This window comes from Dermacentor andersoni, chromosome 6 (assembly GCF_023375885.2).
Source record: "Dermacentor andersoni chromosome 6, qqDerAnde1_hic_scaffold, whole genome shotgun sequence".
Classification (NCBI taxonomy): domain Eukaryota; kingdom Metazoa; phylum Arthropoda; class Arachnida; order Ixodida; family Ixodidae; genus Dermacentor; species Dermacentor andersoni.
The window spans coordinates 32848187-32868568 of NC_092819.1; the positions used below are offsets into that span (position 1 = coordinate 32848187).

Consider the following 20382-nt stretch of genomic DNA (forward strand, 5'->3'; position numbering starts at 1 on the left):
GAGGAAGGTGAACTCGAAGGAAATACCACCTCAAAATTGGCCATGGCTGAGGAGCATCGGCGGTTAGAGATAAGATTCTGTTAGATTATGAACCTGAGTTTGCTATTTCAATTCCGCTAACCCCTTATTTCTTCATCACATTCTTTGTCGCTTTATGGTGACCATATTCAGGAGATTGCAACCATAGTGTGCCTAATAGCAGTAATTTTGAACGTTAGAGGTCCTTCTCAGTGTCCCGATTAACTGAATGCTTGTTATTGCTCGCGAAGTCAAGGATACTCCGCAAAGTATTGACGTAACGTGGTCGTCACCGCCAGTAACTTCTCTATGCCTAAAGACATGGACATGTCGCACCAACAGAAAATTTGAATATGACGTTTATTATTCAGTTATGCAAATGGCATGGCAGGAAAATGTCCACAGAGAGTGTAGGCAGTCTTTCTTGTTCTCTTACATCACTGGGAAAGCGCCACCAAAGACCTGGAGCAGAAAGAAATGCTCACTGTATTCATTTTTGTTGATTTGTAATATAATGAAATCACATTTAGCATGATATTAATTAGTCTCGTATTTGCCTACATCAGTCATATGTACAAACATTTAGAATTGTGACAGATGTAATAAAGAGTTACATCTATAAGCAAACGGTAATGTGGAACTATGCAGGGTAACTAATGAGTGACATTTTGACATCCTTCAGGTTTCATTGTAGTTTTTTTTACATCTGAAACCTTACCTTTTACGCTAAGTAAAAGACGAGAGCATTGTTACCATGCCTACTTGTTTAGCGTGCGCTATTTGTCAGGCAACAATCGGTGGAGACGTCGCAGGCCCCATCATAAAGTTAACACCCATGATTTTACCCACCTCCATTTAACAAATACCCGCACAAGAATCATTTTCGTTTATAAGGCTACCATAATCTTTATCTTTAATCCCCCCACATCCCGCTCCCATGTGCAGGGCAGCAAACCGGTTGAGCTAAACTGGTTCACCTCCCTGCCTTTCCTTCTCCACTTTTTTCCTTCCTTCCTTATAATCAGTGAAAATTCATATCAAAAGAGAAGTTTGAATGATAACACTGTACTTTAGCTCTTCATTTTTATCCTGATCAGGAGCTGTATTTTAACATAATCAACTGCATAAGCCTTTTGCAGAGTCTTTTGTTATAATTTTTAATAATTCTTTTAATTCAAAACGCCGAGAGGTCCATCCCCGCAATAATTCAGTCTAGGCATCATGTGCGCCAGTTACAAATAGAGAAATAGCGGAAAATGAAAAGGAAATCGTTGCCGCACACGGCACTAGTGGTTACAAGTGTGATTTTATTAAAAACCGTACTTACTCTGCTTTTCACGGGATGTGTAGGTTTGTGGCATCCATTATTTATTGGCGAGAGGAAGAAGAGGAGGAGCTAGAAGAAAAATTTAAGAAAACTTAAAATGCAGAAAAAGAAACTCATGCAGGCTATGCCAGTGCGTATTAAAACTAAAACATTTTTCTAGCCTGTTGGTGAGTGAAATTATCATATAAACAGGAAGGTACGAGACGCGCGATAAAAAAAAGCCTCACCTAGAGCTTCTTGCGCTAGAACGTGAACTTCCTCGTACAGCTGCTTGGGAGGCTCCAGAGCTACCAAGGCTGCCGCCAAAGCTGCCAGAACCGAACGAGGGGCCGTAAAAGCCGAAGCCATTGCCGAAGCTGCCTCCCTGAACCCCAGAACCAGAGCCAAAGCTGGGACCAAAGCCGGAACCAGAGCCGAATCCAGAGGTGGAACCAGAGCCGGAACCAGAGCTGGAACCAGGGCCAGAACCAGAGCTGGAACCGGGGCCAAAACCAGAGCCGAAGCTAGAGCCGGAGCCAACACCGTAAGAGTGTCCAAAGCCAGAAGGCCCAAAGCCAGAAGGGCCAAAGCCAGAAGGACCAAAGCTGGAACCGTAGCTGGGGGCAAAGCCGGGGCCATAGACGCCGAATGGAACGAAACCACTGCCGTAATAACCTGCATCGCCAAAGCCGCTGCCGTAGAAACCGTCGAAGCCGCCATTTCCGTAATAACCAGGGACAAAACTGGGTCCACCGACAAAACCATAACCTCCAAGGCCTGACGGACCATAGAAGCCTCCGCTTGGGAAACCGGCAGCGAAGCCTGATGAGCTAGGCCGTGCTGCAGATCCGGAGCTAGAGCCAAAAGATCCAGGGAAGCTAGGCGCAGATCCCGAAGACCCTGCTCCAAATGAACCTAGTGAGGGCAGAGAGGGCAACCGTGAGGCGCCACTGCTGGGTCCAAGCGAACCGAGGGCACTGCCAGGTGTGCCCGCACCGCCCGGAAAACCTGTAGCGCCAAGGGAATCTGTCTTCGTACCGGCATAGGCCACGGAAGCTGAAATTAGAGAGAAAAAGAAGTCGGTAAATATTGGCGCCTACATTGGAAATCGAAAGGCAGATTATTCAACGCGCATCACTCCCATCGACTGACCCACAATAATCGGCGAAAAGCAGCTGCGTTGGCGGTGACAGTAATCATTTATGTGCACCAACGTTAGGTTACGCAGAAGCGCACAAACGCATACGAATGTGTTGTCCCGCCCACACAGCTGCACACTTACGCCCCTTATACCTAGAACACATGGTAGGGAGAAAATTATCAGTGTGTTTTTTGCCAAATGAATAAATTATATACCACAAAACCTTTACTGATATAATAGTGCCAGTAAGCGTGCCTCCCTTCTGTGTCATAAAAATGAATTCCCTCATAGATTCTGCACGATTAGGCTAAACTGAAACGCGAATAGGATCGAATGCCTATGGCGCGTTCGCATATGAAAATGCTATAGGCGTCTAAAAGCATTGTAACCGGTTTCATATAAAAACTTCCTAGTGTAGTTTGAATTTAGTCACTATTACAAATGCAAGTGAACCTGGAACCAAAACAACGCCTTGAAGTAGCTTCGCGATTGTTCGCGTTTGAGTTTATGGTTACAGTACAAACAATGTCGGCTTGAAGCTTTTAGGTATCTCAAGCGCATGTACCCTTTAATATCTCGAATTATATTCCAGTATTTTCTTATATTTGGGCTTACCATATTTTGGGGCCGCTCGATATGCACCACTAGGTAGGTGACGATTTTTGGGCAATTCCTCAGAATGAGCATGTGCCACTGTGACGCAAGCCGCTGTTATATACTTCGAATGTATTAAAGCAGTGATCGGGAAGCTGTAATTGCTGTTTGTTTTAGTACGAAGACTTACCTTACAAAAGATACCGCTTTTATGTGGCACTCACCGTGTTATATAATTTTGCCTCCACGGACGGAAAACTTACTGTATGTTATTTATATAGGAGCGAAATGTTGAGCTAGCATTTTGGCATAGTATTCTGAGAAAGGACAACGCAGCAACAGGACTAAAGAAAGCCAATACCACATAGGGGCGGCTTTCTATTATTCCTGTTGCTTGGCTGTAGTCCCGGAATGTTGCCCAACCGCTTAGCCCAGCTTTGCACTCTTGTACACAATATACTACACCAAACTCATCCGCCCAACTTGTTTCATGACAGCGTTTATGCTGCTCTGTCTTTCATTGGTCACATTGCTGAGCTGTCTCTCTTAATGTATTTTAAATCTCTCACAATCAAGTTACGCACACAGACTTTCGGAGTGTCTAAAAACTGATGCTTCCTTTTTCAATTTCCTTATGTTTCTAAATATAACTAGCTAATTCTGACTTTTAAACTAGCGCTTTTCAAAGATTGATTCTGTAATTTCGACAATCTCTAAAAGTCTAGACAAACGTTATAGAACGGTATAGCCTTCTTTTCGCAGTAACTCCTATGAAATATTCATAAAGACACGTCAACTTAGGAAGCGCATTGCTCATGGCATTCTGCTGGGCTCATTACATTGGTTTTTGCGAAAGCGTCCCGAAAAACAAACTTCATGGCGTCAAATCAGTGATGCAAAGCTCCGTACATCGGAGTGACCTGACCGTGCGGTAAGCTCTCAAACATCGTAGCCATGCCGTAGCCGGGGCGGCCAAATTCTCTCATATTCCTTTCGTTAGCCATCTAACGAATTTAATTTAACAAATTTCCATCTCCCGCATTCCCCATGTTTTCCCTGGATTTATACCAACGGAAGATGAAGGAACAAGGGGAGCGCCCTCTGCTTTCCTTTTCACACGTAGCAGCCTTGAAGAAGACAAGTCCACTTGTCGAAACGTTGATTCCTGCTTTCACCTTGTTCTCGTTTTGTTCATCGTCTTTCGTTAGCCAAGCAATTCGTTAAAAACAAAAGCGCTCAACTTCGAAAAGTGCAGAAAGTTAAGCTGAGCACAGTAAATATTCGTTTTTGAAAATGAAACTTGCAGATCAGACACAAATAAACGATGCAACCATAGAAAGGGACTTCTACATGACGTGAGCATGCGCGTTCGCTTTGTGATAACTCAGAGAGAATACAGCCCTTGAACATCGTTCATGAAGCATATGAAGATGTTGCTGCTGCTATAGAAATGAAAGTTGAAGTGAAATCAGTAAGTTCCAAAGCCTCACCAGCGGACAGGAGAGCGATGGCAATGAAGGCTTTCATGGCTGCTGTGTTGTGCCGGGTGCCTCTGGCTCGAAGACCTGCACGAGTGCGAATTCTGGACTGCCGCGTCCGTTCTTATATAGCACTCCAGGGACTATCGCATCTTATGGAAACAGTAGGTAAGCGGAAACGTTAATTTATGCGTGTTTTTCCTTTTTTATTGTTTCGAGAACCCTTTGATTTGACTGCGTACATTCCAAAACAATGAAATAATATTATTCTATCTGTAAGAATGGGCTGCTCTCTCTTGACATGTTGGAGAGGGTACTGTTCTCATAGAAAGCATCCAAGATTTCTTCGTTTTGCGACGTCATGCGCCATCGACGAGGTTTCTGCGTAATATGCTGTCGTCAGGAATACAATGTAGACCGAGTGCATGCTCGCATGATACATCGTTTAATTTTGGCACTCTCCGTTATTGATCTCCCGCCAACTACGCCGAACAATGCGCACATTCTCCGATCACAATGGTAACCAGACCAAGCCGCCCAGCACTGAATTCGACGCACCACTCATTTCGACATCCTGCATGCATGCCACTACCGTATAACCAATCTCACCTTTCACCTCAGTGAATAGGTTGCTCCCATGCTCTATATAATCGACATGCACGCACATGCATATGTTAGCCAACGATGCGTAATACCTCCTACTTGCAGCTGCTTTCCTTAAATGGAGTTTATGCGTGCTTCCTTTTCCATTTGACGACAGCAGAATTCGCCAGAACAGAACAAAGATACGGTACTAGGCAATGACATTTTCCGTCTTGGGCTTTATCAACATTTTTTTTCTTGTTCTGCTTGTTCGTTAGTTGATTTTGGCTTTAGGGTATGGCTTCTGTGCGCGAGTTTGCGTCATTTAATTTCGGAAGTGGTGGCAAATTTTGACGCCGCCAGGATTTAAGGAAACCCCCGTCTTGCCGCTGCCACGTTGTGTTTTTCCTTTTCCTATCGTTCTAATCAACGCTGAGGTGCGGTCTTATAAACTCATCAGAATGTCTCTTCAATACGACGTATTCCAACGCCTCTATCGTACTTTACGAGAGTTATCGAGAACCTTCTGCGTCATACGTAGAATGGGGACGACGGAGAGCCACTTCAGTTGCTTCGACGGTCACCGACCCTGCTTAGCATAATCATTGGCGTTTTAGTGTTGTTTTTCCCCAGTGCGAAATTTACCTAAATAAAGGGTTGAGCTCTTCATTCTTTCTGGTAGTGTTCCCGCGTTACTGCTTCTTTACCACCGTTGCATCTGCTGGACGTGCTTCTCCGTCCATGTACAAGACAAGCCGGAAAGCCTAGTCTGCGCCGTTAGAACCACACCACCTACATCCACAAGCGAGCTAGCTTCCAGCAGCAATGATTTCTCCCAGAATATGGACAGTTAACACACACAGTGAAGGAAACGAAGCCAGTGTTTACAGGTCATGATGACGTCTCCAATGCTGCCTGGGACCATCCTGTTCCAGAGCCCTATGAACTCACCAATTTTCCGCAGATCTTTGTCTGGCTACTCCGAGAGCGGGCTGGAGAGATTTGAAATAGTCGCTACCTTCAACAAATGGAACTCCGAAGACAAGCTGCACCAAGGCTATTTCTCCTTGGAGGACGTTGCTCTGACTTGCTTTGAGAAACAAGAGTCGACCCTATTGATATGGGACCTGCTTAGCATCAGCTTCGTCAAGACCTTCAAGAACGGCGTCAGGAGGTAAAGGGTTGGTGTTATAATGAACGACCAAGTACACGTGCCGAACAAGAACATCACTGTCTTCTGGGAAGAGGCGACCAGATTTATCCGTCATGCCGACGCAGGCAGGATAGAAAAGAATACAGTTTCGTACCTGGCTCCCCATAATGCAAAACTATTCCAATCTGTTTCATTCGAATCTCCTGACGTCAAATTTACCTCACCGCTGATACAAGTATCTGGCGGTGACTCGCATCGTTGTTTGTTTAGTAAAATGAAACGCTCTCCTCGTTTATAGGACGTCACTTTTGTTTCAAAGCGAATAGCATTACCGACACTGAGCGGTCTTTCTTATATAATTGGCTGACCAGAAACGAGAAGCGCACTCAAGTGGACAGTGTTTCAATTGGGCCGAGCCAGCGAAGTGAAAATAAATAACCAGCGGAAGAGGGTGGCGCCGACGTTTGCGATTGGTCTGCTTCCCCTACTTACCTTGTGATGGCTGTCAAAAATCGCGGCGGCGTGCAATGGAAGGCTAAGAATGTGGCTAAAACGGATCCTCAGCAAAGTTGGCAGTGTGATGATGTATACGTGACGGAAGGGCTCGATAAGGTTACATTTCGACACAAAAATTTGTTGTAAGCAAATAAATATTTGGTCTCTGGCAGATGCGAGTAGCCAGTGCTTGAGCGATCGGTGGGCAGTCATCATCAATTAAGTTTTGTTGGGAATATTAATGCATCTTTCATGCGACCTTCTCCGTCGGCGTCGCCGCCGCTGGGAGGCGGCTCTCAAAAGTTGAGAGCTGGCAGACCAGCTCTGGGCCGTTCGGCAAGCCGAAGATGTCGCCCGAATCCAAGGACTTCGAGCCGCCACCTGAGGCCACCAGAACAAAGACTGCCGGACCATTCATTAATAAAGTTTCTTTTTCTTCCTCTTCTTCTTCTTCTTCTTCTTCTTCTTCTTTTTCTTCTTCTTCTTCTTCTTCTTCTTCTTCTTCTTTTTCTTCATTCGTACAAGTCACAATGTCGCGGTGGGCTTTCGCGGTTTTGTGACGTCGTGTTACAGACAGGTGAAATGTCCAATGCCCGAAAACTTCTGACCAATAGCAGAGGGCTAATGGTGAAAAGGCGTCGAATCGGAAATAAGTATTTTTGTTTCGCTCGGTCTGTTTATGCGTATTCAGTGTGTACAGGTCATACCAGGCGGGGAGCAATCACGGTTTTCATGGCGTCGCGTGAAAGACAGGGGATATGGGGGTGGCCCGAAGATTTTTTTTATCAATCGTGCAAGGCTGAGTGCAGAATTGGAATTGAAAAGTTCTAAATACTTTTGTTATAGCGTGCCTGAGACTAAGTGCCAATCAAGTACTGTTAGCAGGAGTGGCACGCAACCTGCCGAAGGCCATCCCAGAATTCTTTACGAAAGCCCCTCGGATTGGTAAGACAATGGAAATGCACGCTGGCCACACCGCGACCGAAGAGACAGGATAATGTGAAACTGGCCGAACGAGGTCCTCACGAGATGCGGAAGACCATTAGAGTCGTTGAGCTTGAGATGTTATATTTTTATTTTATTATGGCAAGGTCTTCTCCATATATCCCAGCGCCAAGTAGGCCCCACTGTCGACATTGTGCGAGAGCGCTGTTGCAGTCACTAAGAGCTTAAGAACTGTCACTCCAATCGCCACAATATACCGCGCCTGCAAGCGATGATGAACGCCGTAATCATCTGCAGCCATGTCTCTATTTTAAGCCCATGTCATGTCCTAGCGCTCCATTACTCTTGCCAGCCGTCACAGCAAGCTCTCATATGCTATGAAAGACGGGCGTTTAGCGAACCGCTGAACGCCACCCACTAAGCTGCTATTGTGGGGAAGCTGGACAAGTTTAGCACCGATGCCATAGTCCCAAACTTGAATTTCTTTCTTTATCTCTACTTTGTTATTACTTTACCTCCCCCTCCCCTCTTTCCCCAGCGTAGGGTAGCAAACCGGATTTCCCCTCGGGTTAACCTCCCTGCCTTTCCCCTTTCCTCTGTCTCTCTCTCTCTCTTAACTACGATGGTTCCCCTTCAACGCACAATGTCCAGGGTAAGGTGAATGGCCAGGAAACATCGCCAATTAGTTCACAGCAACTCATTGTCGACCTCGACAAGCCTCTAGTTCACCATCAGCAGGTCGCCATCACCATCGCCAGGACCTTTCGCCTCACAGTTGGCCGTACATCAACCGCCCCTGGAAGAACCATTAAACCTTGCCCGGAAAGCTGAAGGCAGCAACTAAAAGAGGGGCTGTTGTTGTAGTCTGCACAAATCACTCCAATACCTTACCGTCTACTTTGACCGTACCTTACGAGGGTTATCGAGAACTTTCTGCGAAATATAGAAATACGCGCTGGCTGTGAGTAACTTCAGCTCTGTATCCACGATCGTTGATGGTGCTCACAGCTTTGCTTATTTTTTTATTTATTTATTGATACTGTGGTCCTGTTTCCAGGACCTTAGCAGGGTGGATACAAAGTTATATTGAAAAATCTAAGTACAAAATACAGCGGTACATAACATAGGTCAATCGCTAAGTGCAAAGGCAAGCAGTAACACACAGTAAATCGCTCGCTACATAAAAATAAATGCGACTCAAACAATGGCAGTGAGCATTGGGTTAGCATCACCGTCATCAGTAAGATTATTTGTTGCAACAATGCCTTGCTTTGGGCGAGTTGGTTCATCTTGACATTTTTCATAAAGAAGCGCTAAAGACGAAGACGAAGTCGAAGGAACACAAGCGCCAGTCCTGTCGTATGTGTTCCTTCGACTCCGTCTTCGTCTTTAGCGCTTTTTTATGAAAACTGTTAAGATTATTCCATTCAACAATAGTTCTAGGAAAAAAGGAAAATTTGAAGCAATTCTTTTTTGTAGTTAACCGTGTTATTGTCTGCGAGTGTCAATGACGTGTAGCATAACCAGTAAAAAAAAGTGATAAAGCGCAATGTATCAATGTTGTAGTGCTCTTTATGAGCTGAAATAAAAATTTTAAACGGCATGTTCGGCTCCTTTGTGTCACAGATGGCAATCCACTTCTCTTGAGGAGCTTTGGAACTGAAGTGCGGCCATACGAATTATATATGACTCGTACTGCCCTTTTTTGAACGTTTTCTGGTGGTGGTGATAAACTTTATTAAAAGGGGGAAGGGTAAAGAGAGACGTGGCTGAGGGTTAGGGCTCAAGTAAGGCCCTGGGCCTGCTTGGCCTTTTCCGCCCAGTCCACCAGTTCAAGTTGTCGGTCGACGTCCCCGGAACTGAGCCAGGCTGTCCAGTCAGTCTCGCTGCTGACGGGGGGATGAGAGAACGGGAGCGAGGTGCATTCCCACATTATGTGTGTTAGTGTTCCTGTTTCTGAACAGAGCCTACATTTGTCGCTTTCCCTGCCCCCTGTGATTTTGTTAATGTATTTTGGGTGTGGGTATGTATTTGTCTGAAGTCGCTGAAACGCGACCGCTTGCGTTTTGTCGAGTTGCTTGGCCGGTGGTGGAAGCGCGCGACGCCTCAAGCGATACCGATGAGCTATTTCATAATAAGTCTCGCAGGGTTCCTCGTGTCTCTCCTCCTCATCCGCGGACGAGGCTCGGCGCGCGAGATCTCGAGCCAAACTGTGAGCCGACGCGTTGCCGGGCACAGCCGCGTGAGCGGGGGTCCACACGAGGGTTTTCAAGCCGCTTAGGGGGCGTCGTGTGAGGACATGGTACGCCTGTTTGCAAATTCTACCACGGACGAAATTGCCGATGGCCTGCTTGCTGTCGCTGATGACGCTATTCGCTTCCGCATGCATGGCCATGGCAATCGCGGTTTCCTCCGCTTCCACCACTCGGCCAGCCGTGATTGTTGTATATTCTATCAGTCCTACGTTGTGATCCGCTACCACCGCGGTCATGAGGTCACCCCGAGGGTGTCTGGTGAACGTTTTCTAGTTTAGTAATGTTTCTTTTAGTAAAGAGATCCCATATGACAATCGCGTATTCTAACATTGGTCGAAGGATGGCATTGTAAGCAAGAAAACGCACACGAGGTGTATCAAATTTTAGAGAGCGTCTTAGGAAAAATGGTTTTCGAAGGCAGTTCCCTGTGACAATGTCAACATGTTTGCTCCACGAGAGAGTGTTAGTACTTCATATTTCCAAGATAATCCAAGTAATCCAAGATATTTATATTTGGTTGTCTCAGAAAGCATGATGTTTTCGGCATTGTAGTTGTACAATAAAGGGTTATCTTTTAACGATATCCTCATAAAGACAGCTTCATCGATGTTAACTTCGATTTGCTATTCATTGCACCATATTACTATATTTTTAAAGGCATCATTCAGTCTAATTTGAACGTCAACAGAGGAAACTTTTATTACAGGACACAGTCATCAGCGTACGGCCTAATACCCACATAAATCTGATCCACAATGTCATTTATATAAAGTAAATACAGAAGCCGACGAAGAACTGATCCTTGGGGGACGCCAGAATCAACGGGCACCTTATCTGAACTGGCTGAATTTAGTGTTACAAGCTGACATTGTTTAGTCAAATAACCCTTTATCCAGGTGAGTAGTTTGTTATTTTGCAGAATGTAGCTTATATTATAAAGGAATTTGTTATGCGATACTTTATCGAACGCCTTACGGAAATCCATGAATATTACGTCTATTTGTTAACCCTCGTTTACGGCTGCTGCAAAGTCATGAATGATTTCGACAAGTTGGGTATTAGTTGAAAATCCTCGCTTAAAGCCGTGCTGCATACAGGTAAGTAGCTTATGTTCCTCAATAAAAGTAGTTATATGTTTGTGAATAATATGCTCCAACATTTTACAACCTGTTGAGGTTAGCGAAATTGGACAGTAATTCTGAATGAGTGTTTTGTCACCAGGTTTAAGCAAAGGCTTGATTCTGGCATCCCGCCAATCGTCAGGTAGTGCAGCTTCATTTAAAGATCTAGTGCACAGACCATGTAAGTATTTTGCCCACAAATCAGCATAACGTTTCAAGAAATCATTTCAGATATTGTCTGGTCCAGGAGATTCTTTTACTTCAAGGTTCAACAGCAGATTTAAGATGCCATGTTCACTTATTACCACATCAGTTATAGGAGGTACGGACACTTCAAAAGGCGGAAGGCAGCCGTCATCTTGCGTAAGTACGTCTTTGAAATTCTTATTAAATGCCGTGGAAGCCCCTACATCATCCTGCACGCGACCACCATTAACTATACATCCGTCGTTAGAGCGAGACTTCGGGCTCACCAACGTCCTAAATTTTTCGGGTGACGTTTTCATAATAGATGGCACTGTTGTATCGAAATAGTTTTTCTGATCATGCGCAATCTTGTTCTTCAGCTCTTCCGATATCTGTTCGACCATTAGTTTCAAGTCAGACCTGTTTGTCGTTCTCGCTCTCTTCTTTAGGCGTTTCAATTTTCGCTGCAACTGCAGCGTACCTCGACTTATCCATGGATAACGAAAGTTGGGTTTTTAGCTATCCTTGGCACGAAACGCTGCATGCATTCGTGAATTACCCCCTTGAAAAAAGCCATAAGTCATTCATCGAACAAAGGTTGTTTCTGAAAGAGTCATAATAAAAACTGAAAGCATCATGAATAGACTCGTCTTCTGATTAAGAAAAAATAGGAAACAGTTTGTCATCGCCTCGCTGTTCCGATGCGATGCCCTTTAACGTCAGGGCTACTGCTTTGTGATCTGAAAAGCCGGAGGTGACGCTGCAGATCACTTTGTATTTAATATTCCCGCTTATAAGAAACAGAAAGGATTGACTCAGAACCGTTTTGAATTCTGGTTGCCTCATTTACAACTTATAAGAGGTCAAATTTGAACACAATGTCTAACATTTCATTCTCGACACTTTTGGCACTGGTTATCGAAAAGGTGTTCCATGGCAGATTGGGAAGGTTAAACTCACCTATCAGTATCATTCTGTCTTCAGGCTTTGTGTGGCGATGCATATATTCGTTCAGCTGTTCAAATATTGTGGCAGATAGATTTGGAGGTTTATAAACTGCTCCTAGAAGGTATCAGACTTTATTTATGTAAAGTTTGCATAAATAAAGTCTGCAGCCTTTTAGCAGTCGTTTACAGGCCTCCAAATTCATCTGCCACAATATATGCCACGCTGTTTCACCTTGTTTGATTTCTTGTCCATGAAGTCCCAATAAATTACTTATTTGTTAATTATTTCTGGTAGTGTTGGTTAATTATTTCTGGTAGACCCCATGAAGTCTTGCGGCGCATGCGCAATCAAAGCGACTAGCGAAAAGCCCGGCGAGTTGTCTATTATGGCGAGTCGTCGGCCAGGACTTCATAAGGAGCAGTTGGTAGCACTCCGCGGAAGGCTGCCACGAGCTCCCGTCTTCCCTCTAGCTGTGGCCGCGCCTGTACGTTAAAAATCCAAGGTGAAGAAAATGTATCCATAACCCTCCACCACGTCGAAGTCCACATCTTACAGTGAAGTTTCTGCATGGAAAATAGCAGGAATCTACTGGCCTGTATTCTCGCCTTCCACACAAAGTTAGGCTTCCTTTGCGGGCGCACGTGTTGAGAGAACTTTATTTTTGTAGCTCTGATATTTTTTGATTCCCTACTCACCCTTTCCTGTGTTTATTGTAACCAACCAAATGCTTTACACCTTAGCCTCCCTGGCCTCTTCTCGTCGTAATATCTCCAGTGATATATGCCAATGAGTTCGATTTCACTAGCTGTAGCCGCCAATAGCTGCATGGGATGTTGTGCCCTTTCAGATCGGCCTATGTAATGATCTGAAAGATCTGTACGGTGGCTCTGTATGCCTTTATTTTATTTCTCTGCGGAATGACGAAGTTGTTGTAGTTAGAATTTCTAAAGACGCTGTTCCGAAATCTAGAACAGTATAGGTGAAGGTGAACTCATAGCAAATGCAAGCTCAAAGTTGGCCGTGGCTGAGGAGCATCTGTGGTTATAGACAAGATTCTACTGTATTGTGAACGTGAGTTCGCTATTTCGATTCCGCTAATCCCTTATTTTTTTATCAACTTTTTTCTCACTTTATTGTGGCCATATTCAGGTGACTAGAACCATTGCTTGCCTCGTCATAGTAATCGTGAACGTTACAAATAACATTGTTCTGGGTGGTATTTAAACGGCCAATCTGTGTTTTAATAAATGCGATGTACTTGTCAGTGTCCCATGTCTGAATACTAGCAATTGCTCGTGAATTCAGCGCTGTTCCGCCAAGTATTGACAAAACGTCGTCGTTACTGCCCTTAACATTCCTTTGCCTAAAGATAATGACACGTAACACGACTAGCTAATTTGAATATAATGTTTATTGTTGGTTTATCCGAATCGCAAGATGGGAAAATGTCCACTGATAGTGTTGGTAGTCTTCCTTGTTTTTTCACATCACCTGGAAAATGCCACCGAAGATCTGAAGCAGAAAGAAATTTGCCCTGAGTAAGTTTTCATTGTTTTATAAGATGTTGCCATCACACGTATCATGATAATAATTACTTTTGTGAGCGTGAGCAGCAGTCATTTATGCAATTATTTAGAATTGTGAGGATTCCTAAACTGTTACTGATATTCGAAAACGATAAAGTGGTACTAAAGGAGGGCAAGCCATGAACGAGATTACGACCTGTTTCGGATGTCTTCGCAAGATTATTTTACAATCGGAAACCTTAGCTTTTGTACAACGTGATATATGGGATTACTGTGACCACGCAGACCTTCATGCGTGAACTGTTTCTCATGCAACAATACGTAGAGACGTCGCAGGCATCATCGTAATGCTAACACCTGCGCTCGTGCCCATGTCAGTTTAATAAACACCCCAAGAAAAATCATTTTCTGTTTTACATTGGAGCTGTTAAAATGTTAGAACCTCTCTGTGTTTCTCTTGACGTCCGCAGCTTAGCCGAGCTGGGGGAGAGAGCTGAGAGAGAGTGAAAGCAGACTATAAATATAGCATCCCGCAGCATAGCGACGACGCTACGGTGGGTGGAGCCTAGCGGAGGAGAAGGAGCGGCGCGGCGAGGACACAGGTGGCGTGACGTCATTGCTCTCCGAGAAAATACCGGGGGTCGCTTTGGCGATCCTCTTTTTCGTAGTGGAAAAAATTTTGTGGCGTTCCCCCAGCTCCACTAGTCTCTGGTGTTTGGGATAGTAGAGCCACGCAAAATTTTTGCTGTTAGAAGATAAAGCTACCATAATTATCATAATTTTGTAATCAAAATAAAGATTTATATCAAAGAAGTTTGAAGGATAACACTGCATTTTAGCTCTTCAGTTATATCGTGAACTAGAACAGTATTTTAATATTAGCAGATGCATAACGCAAAGAGAGTTTTTCTATAATATCTATAATTCCTTTTAATTCAAAGCGCCGAGAGGTCCATCCCGACGGCAATTGAGGCAATAGCATCATGTGTGCCAGTTATTAAGAGATAAATAGCGTAAAATAAAAAAAAAAATAGTTGCGAAACACGGCACTAGTGGTTACAAATGCAATTCTAACAAAAAGCATACTTACTCTTGTTTTTATAGGATGTCAAGGTTTTGCGGCGTCCATTAATTATTGTCTGGAGGAAGAAGAGGAGGAGCTAGAAGAAAAATGTAAGGAAACTTAAGAATGCAGAAAGAATACTTTAGAAAGAGTTCGCTTATTCAGAGCAATACTCCTTCCTGTTCAAATGCTAGCAGCCAAGGCCGAATTAGTTAGATGCAGCGCGCGCACTAATCTGAATTCTAACTGAATAACGGGTGAAAGCTTGCGTAACATTGTAATCACCAGATAATTCCAATTTATTTTTAGTTCAGGCTGTATAAACTAGATTTAGAGTCTGAATCGCAGGAGTGGCCAGCATAAGTTAGAATTGTGCTATGAATTTATTCTTGAATGTATGATTGCGACCGGTGCTGCTCTTTATTGTTTCTTACAGCTAAAGTGGCTAACGATGTTTCATTTCCTATAAAAGATCGCCGATGACATATCAGAATAGTCGTGTTGCGCAAACTGAGATGATGCCCCAAATGAAACGGCCTTTCTTGTATCGTGACTATTTGAACTGACCAAAAAATTCAAATACCTATGGCATTGGTTTTGCAGTACGTGGGCTAAATTGACTAAAAAACGATAGGAACACTTGTTATTTTATTATTTCTAGGTTTTTTTTATGTATGCGCAGATATAAAGGAGGAAACAAAACATTTTTATTTCACGCTGGTTAAGCGGCGCGTGCGGGGCCATGCTGGAAATGGTAGCCGAGTTTTAATTTTATACCACATGTATTATCGCAGCAACAACACGGCACGGTACTGAACTTCAGCCTTCCATTTATTCTGATGATATTACGTTACATTTTAGTGCCACGAGTGTTGCAGAAACGAAAACATAAGTTGCGTATTGTTCTAGTCAGGCTAAATACTACCTGTAACTAAACTATCTTATTTTTTGCTCCTAAGATGTACGATAGTCGACCGCGTAAAGATTAGTTCAGTCGAACGCAAAGTTCTTGTGGTTGCTGTTAAAGTGCAGAGAAGATTCTGAAAAATTGTGGGATGGGTCCTGCGGTGTCGTCGTTAGCAAGCAATTCGTTCTACTTATAGCTGAATGGTTGCAATCAGCTTAGTAGTAGCTGAAGTGAGCAAATTTATGGTAAGCCAAACAGCTGCACTCAAGTGCGGATGCAAGATGTCGACTTGATCTACATTTATGTTCTTTTCCATTGACAGAGATTCAACTCGTTTCACTGAGACTTCAAGATTCAGATAATTCAGCATATTGCAGTCATTATATATAATTTCTGAAGAAAGTAGTATGACATTAAATAGAGCATTGACAAAGAGCATTTGCCAGTTGTCTGCAAAAAGGAGTGTGAAGGGCATGAATACATGCTTGCATTAGTGCTGGGGTAGAATAAACTCATGCAGGCTATGCCAGTGCATATTAAAGCTAAAGCGTTTTTCTAGCCTGTTGGTGAGTGAAATTATCATATAAACAGAAAAGTACGAGACGCACGATAAAAAAAAAAAGCCTCACCTGGAGCTTCTTGCGCTAGAACGTGAACTTCCTCGTACAGCTGCTTGGGAGGCTCCAGAACTACCAAGACTGCCGCCAAAGGTGCCAGAGCCGAATCCAATGCCTGGCTGGCCACCGAATGGAGAACTGACCGGGAAAGTGTAACCGAACGAGGGGCCGGAAGAGCCGAAGCCACTGCCGAAGTTGCCTCCCTGAACCCCCCAGCCAGAGCCAAAGCCAGGAGCAAAGCCGGAACCAGAGCTGGAACTAGAGCTGGAACCAGAGACGGAACCAGAGCTGGAACCAGAGCTCGAACCGGGGCCAAAGGCAGATCCTGAAGCAGGTCCGGAGCCGAAGCCGTAAGAGGGGCCGGAGCCGAAGCCGTATGAGGGCCCGAAGCCGAAGCCGTAAGAGGGACCAAAGCCGAATCCATAGACGGGGCCAAAGCCGGAACCATAGCCGGGGACAAAGCTGGGGCCATAGCCGCCGAATGGACCAAACCCAGTTCCATAATACCCAGCATCACCGAAGCCACTCCCACCGAAGCCGCCATAACCATATCCAGGACCAAAAGCGGGTCCGCTGACAAAACCGTGACCTCCAGAACTTGATGGGCCAAAGAAGCCTACGCTCGGGTAACCGCCAAAGGAGCCTGATGAGCCAGGTCGTCCCGCAGATCCAGCGCTAGGTCCGAAAGATCCCGGGAAGCCAGCCGAAGATCCCGATGGCCCTGCTCCAGATGAACCTAGCGAAGGAAGAGACGGCAACCCTGAGGCGCCACTGCTAGACCCAAGCGGCCCGAGTACACTGCCAGGTCTTGCCGCACTGCCTGGAAAAGCTGCAGGGCCAAGAGAATCCGTCTTCGTGCCGGCATAGGCTAGCGAGGCTGAAATTAGAGAGAAAAAGAAGTCAGTAAATATTCGCGCCCACATTGGCGATATAAAGGCAGGGCAGTCAACGCTCATCACTCCCTACGACCGGCTCGGGATGATCGGCGGAAAGCAGCAGTGTTGTCGGTCACACTAATCATATATGTGTACCAACATTGGGTTACACAGAAGCACAGGAATGCAAACTGATTTGGTGTCCCTCCCACGCAGCTACGCACTTACGCGCCTTATGTAAAATAAAATATGGTAGGGAGAAAACGGTTAAAGTGTGTTTTTCGTCAAATACATAACTTATATACCACTGAAGCTTTACCGATATAATAGTGCTAGTAAGTTGTGCTTCTCTTCTGTGCTATAAACAATAAATCACGAAATTAATTCTGCGCCATTGGGATGTATTGAAACGCGAACAGGAAATAACACCTATTGCACGTAATTGCATGAAAGTGCTATGTGCGTCTAATAGTTTTGTCGCCGATTTGAAATAATTAGTCCCAAGTGCAATCTAACTTTTTACAAATGCAGGTAAACCTGTAACCGAAACAATGCATTGAACTAGTTTCCCGACCGTTCGCGTTTGAATTTATGGTGACAGTACGATCAAAGTCGGCTTGAAGTCTTTATATGTATCTCTAAAGCGCATGGACCATTTAGTATGGCGCATTATTTTCTTATATGTGTTTTTATATATTTCGGCCACGCTATTCTTGGGCCGCTGGGTGCGCGCAGCTGGATAGATGTCCATTTTTGGGCAATCTACAAGAATGAATGTGCGCCACGGTGACGCAAGCGGTACACAGAAACCATTGAATGTAATAAAGCTGCGAATGACATGTTTAACGCAGTACTTGAGGCCGATCTCTCAACATCCCCCACACAATAGATATATCTCTTTAAGTGTATTGAGACGCGTAGTACATCTCTGAGCGAACACATGTCACTACCTTTCTTCCATCGGCAACCACTACAGATAGTCTTCGTTGTCGAGACAGAGAGCAACGTCTACAGGCGCTCAGATCGTGTGGCCTCATCCGCTAATAGTTGCCCCTAGCTAACCCGAAAAAGTTTCACCTCATTTAGACTCGAACACTGTGTTCGACCTGCGCGTTTTCTTGATTACTTTTGTACGTTTTTCTACGCCCTTTTTAACCTGCATCGCACTTCCTATTCCTCTACAATTTTAGGGAGGAATGTTAATAATAATAATTATTACTATTGTAATAAGAGCCGCAGTAACCTTCGGGCATATAGCGTTTAGCACAGCATAAACGAACTTCGAATTCCGTCGTGCTTTGATGCATCGTGTTCAACTGCTGCAATTATATTTTCTTCCAGTTCGTAGGCTTACGTTAATAAAACGACAGCTCTTATGATAGTCACCGTGTTATCTAATTTTGCCTGCCCTGATGGAGAACTGACTGCGTTTAGCTGTACAAGAGTGCGAAGTAGAACTTGTTGTTTGAGCAATATTTTGAGTAAAAAACAGCGCTACAACAGCGCCAATGGAAGGCAGAACTTCACAGGTATTGTGTTTTATTTTGCTGGGCTGTCTTTCCCGGAATGTTGCCCAACCAACTAGCCACTCGCTGCATTCTTGTACAGCGAATATTTTCTGCACCAAGCTTTTTGGAACCACATGTTTCTCGACAGCGTCTGTGTTGCTGTGATTTTTATTGGTCACGTTGCCGTGCTGTTTCTCTCTTAATGTATTTTAGATGCCTTACCCACAGGTTTCGCACACCGACTTTCATAGTGTCTGAAAATTCTTGCTTTCTTTTCCAATTTTCTTTAATGTTTATGAAACTAACTAGCTAATTTGAATGCGTCTACTGCAGGTCTTCACAAAAGGGATTCTATAAATTGCACGACCTCTAAAAATTCTCCAAAGGCATGACCGTTCTCTAAAAGCTTATGCGAACGTCAGCCGGTATTGTAGGCTCATTTTCGAAGCAACTCCTATAAAATATTCATGAGGGCCTCTCGAATTCGTAAACGCAATTGCTCCTGGAGTTCTGCTTGGCTTGTTACGCGGCTTTTTGCCAAGTGTGCATAAAAATAAAGTTCGTGGTGTCAAATCAGTGATGCGACGCTTCATACATGGAAGACAGCTGTGGTAAGCTATCAAACATCCTATTAACTCTGCCATTCTCTCGACGGCAAAATTATCGAGTCCTCCTTTCGTTAGCCAAGCAATTCCTTTTAGACAAAAGCACTTGATTTCAAGAAGTGCACAAGGTTGGGCATTTTCAATATAAATTTCACAGAATAGTGCTTAGAGATAAAACAAAAATAAACGGCGCAGCATGGCGCCAGCAAACGCGTTCGCGTTGTGATATACACTCAGACAGAATGCGGCCCTTGAGCATCGTGCATGAAGCATATGAAGATGTTTCTATAGAAATGAAAGTTGAAGTGAAATCAATAAGTTCCATAACCTCACCAGTGGATAGGAGGGCGATGGCAACGAAGGCTCTCATGGCTGCTGTGTTGTACCGGGTGGCTGTTGCTCGAAGACCTGCACAAGTGCGAATTGTGGACTGTCACGTCCATTTTTATATAGCACACCGGGGACTATCGCGTCTTACGGTAACAATAGATAAGCGAAAACTTTATTTGTTCCTTTTTTTAGTTCCTTTTTTTATTTTTATCCTATCAAGAATTAAGCCTTTACTTTGACTGCCTACAATCCAAAAAAGCAAAATAAAATTACTCTATATTCAAGAACCAGTCGCTGTCTCTTGACATGTTGTATAGAGTACTGTTCATGAAGAAAGCGCCCGAGCTTTCTTTGTTCTACAACCTCATGCGCTATCCATAAGGTTTTTACGTAAAATACTGTGGTCAGGAATACAATGTAGACCAAGTGCGTGCTCAGGTGATTAAATGTTTCATTTTGGCACCCTTGGTAATCGATCTCTCGCCAACCGCGCCGAACAAAGCGCACATTGTCTGATCACAGTGGTCGCGGGACGAAGTAGTCCAACACTGAATTCGTCGCATCACACATTTTGGCGTCCTTCATACGTGCCACTACCGTATAGCAAGTCTCACCTTTTGCCTGAGTAAATAGGCCGTTTCCGTGCTCACTACTGTCTAAATGCATGCAGATGCATATATCAGCCAGCCATATGTAATTTCTCCTGTTTGCAGCTGCTTTCCTTGAATC

The 20382-nt window shown here is 44.3% G+C and overlaps 1 protein-coding gene across 2 annotated transcripts; it reads right to left on the bottom strand.

Annotated features, from left to right (window-relative positions):
- Positions 1-361: 361 nt before the first annotated feature.
- Positions 362-17316, bottom strand: LOC129382304 (uncharacterized). 2 transcript variants are annotated; one of them, XM_072288511.1, is made up of 3 exons: positions 16348-17316; positions 1346-1414; positions 362-480 (listed from the first exon to the last, which is right to left on the bottom strand). In XM_072288511.1, exons 1-2 carry the CDS (start codon positions 17289-17291, stop codon positions 1387-1389), a joined length of 972 nt encoding a protein of 323 aa, XP_072144612.1. In that variant the 5' UTR covers positions 17292-17316; the 3' UTR covers positions 362-480; positions 1346-1386. The 2 variants fall into 2 exon arrangements, with proteins under 2 accessions (XP_072144612.1, XP_072144613.1); XM_072288512.1 differs by lacking the exons at positions 362-480; positions 1346-1414 and adding exons at positions 13622-13734; positions 14839-14908.
- Between the last annotated feature and the right edge of the window lie 3066 nt (positions 17317-20382).

Bases quoted from the DNA above. Each gene is read 5' to 3' on its own strand.
- LOC129382304 (XM_072288511.1), bottom strand. From the start codon at position 17,291: ATGAGCGTTGACTGCCCTGCCTTTATATCGCCAATGTGGGCGCGAATA. The intron at 1,415-16,347 runs GTGAGGCTTTTT...TTTTTCTTCTAG, and splicing joins TCTAGCGCAAGAAGCTCCAG to CTCCTCCTCTTCTTCCTCTC.